This window comes from Anastrepha ludens, chromosome X, assembly GCF_028408465.1.
Source record: "Anastrepha ludens isolate Willacy chromosome X, idAnaLude1.1, whole genome shotgun sequence".
NCBI lineage: Eukaryota > Metazoa > Arthropoda > Insecta > Diptera > Tephritidae > Anastrepha > Anastrepha ludens.
The window spans coordinates 5,842,885-5,851,252 of record NC_071503.1 but is presented as its reverse complement, the minus strand read 5'-3'; the positions used below and the strand labels follow the sequence as shown (position 1 = coordinate 5,851,252).

The window sequence follows — 8,368 nt, the reverse complement described above, 5'->3', positions numbered from 1 at the left end:
TAAATTATTTCATATAAAGCATGAGTCACAAACTTCTATTTTGTGCTCGCCGCACAGAATTTTCTTGCACTTTGCACAAACGACGTTTGTCATTCTTCGTTTAGCAGAAGGACAAACTGCGCATATTTTTCTTTTTCCAGTTGAACTTTTTGGTATTTTGTTTTCAGATTCTGTAGATTTATTTATTTGAAGCTGATTCTCGATATCATTTCTCATAGTGGATGTTATTGTTGGCATAACAAGCCTGTCCTTTAGTTGCTCTTTTATGAGTTCCGCAAAAAGTTTTTTCATAAAATTAACGCGATTTAGTGGCTTTTGACCACCTTGAAACACATTATGGGTATAAATTATATATGAATTAATGAAAGCTATGTTTAAAATTCCGAAAAATTGACATAATGGCCATCTGTTAGTTTTTCTTGAACAGCTCATAACACTGCACATCTGATCGAATGTATCAACTCCTCCTTTGGTACTATTATAAAACTCCACCATGTTGGGTTTATTTGTATTGGAATTGATAGTGCCCTGTTCGTTACATGAGGATAAAAGATAAACCATTTTGTTTGGCTTCGGCTTCTACGATAACAATGTTAAGTTGCTGTCGTAGCAAAACATGGCCGAACCGCACTTACGACCCTTTTTTTCTTTTAGCTGAACTGGAATTTCTCTTTTATTTGACCGAAGAGTGCCGACAATTGTCAAATTGTATGGGCTCTGCCCTAATGATTTTGCCAGAGGTATTGAAGTGAACCAGTTGTCCATTGTAATATTTCGGTTTGAGCCATGTACAGTTTTCGTAAGCTCTTTCACATAGAACTCTCCAAGAGGCATTGTAGTATTGTTCGAATTTTTGCCCAAATATGGAATTGCGTCCACCATATACTTGGTTCCACTATCACATAACATCACATATACATCTTGAAACTGCACTTGCCTCGGAAAGCCAAAAGCTGTTCGTCCACTGTAAGGTATGGACCAGGACTGTAATTTTCCCTGCATTTTTTTACAAACATTTCCCATATTTTTCTGATGGGTGCGAATTTATCACCCACTAATTGCAGGCGCAGAGATTTATCGTCGAACCGCAGGCAGGACATAAGAAATTGAAATCTGGCTTTGGTAAGAACGCTTGCGTAGATGGATCCAGAATAACACCTGTCAAATAATTCCTCCACAGATAAATGCTGATCTTTTTTAACAGCGGTCAACACCAATATACCCATAACTGCATATATTTCATTTGCATTTGTGTTACGTCGTTGTGTCTGATCCGTATTTGCTAGTAAGATTGATTGGCGTTGATTTATTTCAACATTTGTCCACTTTACAACTTCGTCGACGATATCTCCTGTTATGAACAGTTTGAAACAGTCGAACGGATCAATTATGTTTTTACACTGACGGGTAGGCCCTCGACTTTTATGTACGATATTTAGCCCATAATGATGCGTTGTACCTTTAACTGATGACCATTTATGACCATTTTTCCCTCGAAGTATAGTTTTCTCACATGTAATAACGTTATCTTCATCCTCATCAGTTGCTTCATCTGATGAGCTGGTGTTTGCAACGAAATCCTCTTCCTCAACTTCTGTGTCACAACCTATTTCACTGCTTTCGCTTTCAAATTCATCGTTGCTATCACAACAAGAGAGAAATTTCTCAATTTGTTTATCTGTTAGTGATTGTTGATTAGCCATTTTAGAGTTACGATAAAATTATTCGTACTAAAAAAGTACCCCGTCAAAACTGGAAGTTACACAAACGTCATCTTTCGTCATTTTGACTACGGCAAAAAATTATAAGCGAAAAAAAAAATACTTACAATGTGCGTTGTTTGCTGTACGTCTTCGTCCACCAACAGCTTCTAACCAACTAACGCTATCAGAAAAATCAGACCAAAACAATCTAAAAAAACCGGTTTTAATTTTAAAATAAAATCGCGCGTAGTCATTTTGACGAAGGATGACGGAGCAGGGTTAAAATATTTGATAAAGTGCTGGGAAGAACTCCGAATTCATTGGCAATATCTTTTTTTTTTTCTTTCCTTCATTAACTTTGTTAATCATTAATAACTTTTTTTCAAGCGAAATGCTGCTTCGATGCGTCATTTTAACTTCAGTCACTGATTAAAACTGTAATAGCTCAGCTCTTTCTGTTTTAATTTTGGGATTCCCCTCATTACAGTTTATCCACATCTAACTGTAATTTTTTGCAACAGAAAACTTTTGAAAAAATTCACTATATGGAGACAAAAACTTAGGACGCTTGAATTTTCAGCTGTAAAATTTGTTCATTATATAGAAAACTTCACTATATAGAAATTCATTATAAGGAGACAAAAATACACCGAAAGTAGAACGAAAAAGCAGTGGCTTCGAAACCAGTTCATTATAAGGAGAGCTTCATTATATGGAAGTTCACTGTAGAGAAGTTCGACTGTATCTAGAAATACTCCTAGAGCATACTCCTTATATTCTAACGCCTTTAGAAGTTTCCTTAAGTGTTGTTGAATTTGATTCCAAAACGTTTACACTAATGGATGTGGGTTCAATTCTCGAAAGTGGGCTGCGTTGCTGTTTTTCGTACCTTTTTTGTACTTAATTTCGTAGTCATATTCGGAGAGTTTGAGTCTCCATCTTACAAGCTTTGAATTAGGTTCTTTAATAGAAAAAAGCCAGGTTAATGGCTTATGGTCAGTTTCTATAATGAACTTGCGCCCGAAAATGTATGACCTCTTTTTCAATAGTACTGTAGTTGCACTCGTGCTCGTTTAATGTACGGCTTGCAAAACAGATTGGATGATTTTCCTATGATAAAACGGAGCCTAAGGCGAAATTACTCGCATCCGTTGTGACCATTAATATTTTGGAAAAATCTGGGTATGTTAAGATTGGTTCATTTATTAACAAAGTTTTAAGGGTATTAAAGCTTTCCTGATATTCTGGGTCGGATAATTTTATTTTAGCGTCCTTCTTTAAATATTTTGCCATCGGTTTTGCAATCATTGAATAATCTCTGATGAATTTTCTATAATACCCGGTAAGTCCGAGGAATTGCTTAGTTTGTTTTGGTGTCTTTGGAATGGGAAAGTTTTTTACGCACTCTATTTTTCTTGGGTTTGGTTTTATTCCATCTTGGGTTACGATATGTCCTAAAAATTCAGTTTCCTTTTTTAGGAATTCAGATTTGTCTAATTGAACTTTCAAATTAGCTTCTTTTAGTTTCTTAAAAATCAAATTAATTGAATTTAAACGCTCTTGCAAAGATGTAGAGAATATAATAATGTCGTCTAAATAGACTAGACATATCTTATTAATATATTCGCTTAAAACTGTATTCATTAGTCTTTGGAATGTCGTTGGGGCTGTCTTCAGTCCAAACGGCATTTTCAAAAACTCATAGTGACCGTCTTCTACGCTAAAAGCGGTCTTATGGATGTCTTCCTCTGCGATCTCTATTTGGTGAAATCCCTTGGCTAAATCGAGGGTGGAAAAGTATTGGCACCTACTAAGTTTATCCAATATCTCGTCTATATTTGGTATTGGATATTTGTCATCTACCGTTAACTCATTTAGTTTCCGGTAGTCAATGACAAGTCTCCATTTGGTTTTGTTGCTGGCATCGGCCTTCTTAGGAACGATCCAAACTGGTGCAGAGTAGGGTGAATTGCTAGGTCTTATTATTTTGTCTTTAAATGTTTGTTGGATTTGTGTTTTTACCTCTTCTTTATGTATATATGGATAGCGGTAAGATTTACTGAATATTGGTACATTATTAACCCGAGTGGAGTAGCCTGATCTCTCATCGGGCGCGTCCCAGGTGGTGGATAGGGAAGCCCTGGCATCACAAGAGTGGCCTTCCCTGATGGGGTAGGTTCAACACTCGTGTGATGACTCAAAGTAGGCATAGAATCAGGGTGCCATCCGCGAACCAAACTGGCTAGGGAGGAGTCCCGAAAAAAACCAAAAGGTAATGGAAAACAATGGTTTTATTACTCCAGGTGGAATCCACACAAGTGGCAATCCACCCGCTTCGGCGGCAGGGGCATGGATTCTGGAGGCCCCAACCATTACCCAAGTCTCTCAGCTCTACGAGCGAGAGCGCATCCTGGAGGAGACGGGGGTTGTTATCGCAATCTCCTCCCCTTCAGAGTCTGAGAAACGTTTCCCTGCTTCGGGAGGCCCGAGTTGTGAGGTCTCTTCGGTGGTTGCACGACCTCCCAAAGAAGCAGGGAAATCGAAGAGCGTGGCAAGGAGGAAGAGAAGAAAGCGGCGGGCAAGGCTCATGAGGGAGAAATCCTCATGTGGCTCTGCCGGCCCTTCTGCGTCTGTGTCTTCCAAAAGACCTCGGTCAGCGGAAGTGACACCCACGGAAGCTACCGAATCCTCGGTGGGCACAGGCACTCCCAAGTTGTCTCGTTCTCGAGGTAAGCGGAGAAAGACGGTGGCTGAAAGCAGCACACCTCCCTGCCCTGCGGTTGCCGCCAATGGCCGAGCCACGACCCCCCAAGGTACGAGCGCGGTCTTGGCGCCAGGCAATGTGGCGGGAAAAGGTTCTGCTGAGCCACGTCCCTATCGGCGCCTCGACAAAATGTCCAGCACAGTTGTCTGCCTGCTAGTCTAAGAGCTGGCTACATGAAAGTGCCCGCATCAGGTACATGGCTAATTTATATTGAAAATAATAGTATTAGTGTAGACGAATATAAAAATGAATGTCTGCCATTGTAAAACTGGGTGGCAAAGGGGGGATACGCAGTGAAAGGGGTGAATTTTGGGTGGAAAAAAATTCATAAGGTACAGGGATTCTATGTACGGGAAAAGTTTGGTTATATATTTGAGAAAGTGTAAAAAAATTGGCAGACATTTTGCGAGGGCTAACTCGCCGGCAGACTGCGCTGAAGATTGCAAAAATTATTGTAATTTAAAAAAAATCATAAGGTACATGAATTCCAATTATTGTATTTTAAAGTTTAAACATTCCAAAAGCCATTTACAAAATGGCAGACAAAAAAGTGAGGGCTAAGGCAGCGGCAGACGACGTTAAAAAGTGCGCTACACATCAACATTTTTAGTCACATTCTTGATATTTAAGTGCAGAAGAATTATTATCGATATTTATGGAGTGTTTCGAGTGTAAAGTGTCTTGAAAAAGGCAAATCGATGATGGTGCCTCTTAGTGTTGTTGACTTATTAACGTCTGATGCACAATCGAAATTGAAGATATCTTTCATGAATTTGATAAATGTTTCGTCATTTTTCACGTTTGTCTAAATGTAACTTGACCTATTCCATTGCAATTCCATTTACCTCCTCCTCTATATCCATACAAAATATCTATCAAACAAATAAAATTTAAATTTTGTTTTGAAAATTGCAACCCTTACATCAGTATTTTCTTATGACGTTGTCACGTTAAACTATCTTCAGTAAACCGACTTTACAGACAACCTCTTTTTTAAAGACGACCAGCGGAACGGGCGGGTTTTCGCTAGTATTTCAATATGTTTGAGTTTGTTTGCATCATGGCTATGAGTGGGAAGAAGTGCGTTTTTAACTGTAGCATGATCAGTGAAAAAATTATAATTTTCGAAGAAGACAAATTAAAAAAGTGCCAACATATTTCTAAAGTTCGTATCGCTTTTGATTTGAAATACAGTGATATTGTGTTACCAGAAATAGTGGACGGTGTCAGTGGTTATCATCGACTTTGCTATAAAGCATTTACATCCATCCAAAATAAATATTTGGATAAATATAACGATAAGCTTGTAATATTCATAGTCATACCAAAGCTAGTCAACTTATTTTTTGTTTTCAATCAAGGAAATTATTCTCGATGGCTACTAAAATATCATGATAATTTGTTAAGAGTGCAAATAACACATCCAGGCCTCGAGGAAGATTTTAAAAATGGATTTTTTGGTGTGAAGAGGACAGAAAAGCCATTTTCACGAATGCCTGTTGATTTGACGTTAGAGCAAACGGTTAATGCTACTGCTTCAAGACGATTAACAGGTATAACGCACTTTACAAACTCTATCTCAGCGCGGCAAAGATGGGCTAAAAGCCATGGCATCCGATCAACTATTGTATCACATACATTTGATGTAACAGGCTTAAAAAGAAGTCAAGATATCACCGGAGACTTAGAAAAACACCAAATTAAAAAAGATACTACTCAGTTGCAGAATTTTATAACTATATTAAAACAAAATATGAATCCTTTCAACACCGAAGATACTCAGAGCAGTGAAGACACTCAGAGCAGCGAAGATACTCGGAGCAATGAATTGTTTAACCTTCATCTCACCCTTGTGTGGAAAACCACACAAAATGAATCTTTTTTATACATTTTAAAAAATTTTTTTGAGCGATGTTCATGAAATTTCTTGACATTTCCTGCCGCATAAATTTAGCACAAAAAACGCATTTATTGATTAAAAAATATTTTTTGATAAATAGATATTTAAAAAGTGACATTGCTTACCCTGGTGTGTGGTTTTCCACACATATGTTATTTCTACGTAGTTTGCACTAGGAACAGCATTTTTTGTCGCAAAACGTCCGTGTCTTTTGATTTTCTGAGAAACTATGTACGTATTATAAAATAAAAACATGTTGTTGCACGTCTACACACTGATAAGCGTGCATGTCTGTATTTAAACGGCCGCACCGCAGCTGCGGCAGCACTGCTGTTGTGCCTCGCCGATTCAAAAAATTTACACGACGATCGACAGCGAATGCTTGTTGAAACTATGACTCATTGCTTCAAAGAAATGAAGAAGCAAGTCAGTGTGCTGTTTGCTTTGGGTGCGAGAGGTTCATGTAATTGTACTCGTTCTTAAAGATAGAATTTCGTTTGACATTTATAAAGTAATTTATTTGTCGTTTATTAGGACAACATGGCTAGACCGAAATATCTTACTAACGAAGAGCTTGAAGCTATTTTAAATGTTTCGGATGTTGAAGATTTTACTGATAGTGATGAAAATTAATCGCCAGAAGAAAATGATGAATCAGAATTAAGTGAAGCTGATTCTGAATTTAATGCAATGGAACAAATTGAAGATGTCGATGCAATAGGAGTCTCATCTGAAGAGAGAACGGTGGATCCATTATTTGTCTCAAAAGACGGTATAGTATGGAATCCCCAACCAGTTCACGATCGTGCTGGAAGATTACGGAATGAAAATGTCATCAATCTGCGTCCAGGCACAACAAGATATGCAAGAGCACGTATCGATGACATCAAAGATGCTTTTATGTTGTTTTTCCCACCGACAATTGAGAATATTGTTCTAAAGTGGTCAAACGCATATGCAAAGGAGCAATATGACGACAACTATATCGAAATCAACTCAAACTTGTTACATGCATATATCGGTGTACTCATTTTGGCTGGAGTTTACAGGTATGTCGTTTTTTATATGCCTATGTTTAAAATGAATCTAATTTTTAGTAATAATTGTAATAATTTAGGTCAAAGAATGAAACAATGTTGGATTTATTCGATGGTGAATATGGACGTCCCATATTTAGAGCGATAATGTCAAAGAAAACATTTCAATACATGAATCATATTATACGATTTGATGACGTTATGAGCAGACGTCAAAAAAGCTCTACGGACAAATTTGCTCCAATTCGAGAAATATTCGACAAATGGTCTGAACTATTGGCTGATTATTTCAATCCATCTGAATGTGTTACTATTGACGAACAATTGCTTGGTTTTCGTGGTAGATGCAAGTTTCGGCAATATATGCCTTCTAAGCCTGAACAATATGGAATTAAATTTTGGCTATTAGTTTGCTCTAAAACTTGTTACGTTTGGAAAATCCAACCGTATTTGGGTAAGCCAGTTGGTGGTTTAGCTGAAAAAAATCAAGGTCAACGTGTAGTTTTGGATTTGGTTCGTGGATTGAAGGGGCATAACATAACAATGGACAACTTTTTTTCCTCTTATGAACTTGGTCAAAAATTGTTGTCACAACAGCTAACAATGGTCGGTACAATGCGAAAAAACAAAAGAAGCATCCCACCAAAACTTTTAGAATGCAAAAAAGTTCCGTTGTTCCAATCAACATTTGCATTCACCGAAAACACAACACTCGTATCATACATCAGCAGAAAAGACAATTGCGTAGTACTGCAAAGCACAATGCATGCTTCAAATGATGTAGAATCTGATGGAAAAAAGTTGCCAATAATCATTCAACATTATAATAAAACCAAAGGTTTGTTCTAATACTTTTTATTTTATAATAAAACAAAAGGCTCGTTTCGATGCTTTTTATTTTGATTTCATTAAACATTTTATGTTATAGGTGGCGTGGATACAGTTGACAAAATGTTGTCTTGTT

The 8,368-nt window shown here is 37.4% G+C and overlaps 1 protein-coding gene across 1 annotated transcript; it reads left to right on the top strand.

The window, feature by feature from the left end:
* Positions 1-7,057: 7,057 nt before the first annotated feature.
* Positions 7,058-8,005, top strand: LOC128869699 (piggyBac transposable element-derived protein 4-like). The gene is made up of 3 exons (XM_054112306.1): positions 7,058-7,416; positions 7,485-7,934; positions 8,002-8,005. The coding sequence occupies exons 1-3, from the start codon at positions 7,058-7,060 to the stop codon at positions 8,003-8,005; spliced, it is 813 nt and encodes a 270-aa protein (XP_053968281.1).
* Positions 8,006-8,368: the final 363 nt, after the last annotated feature.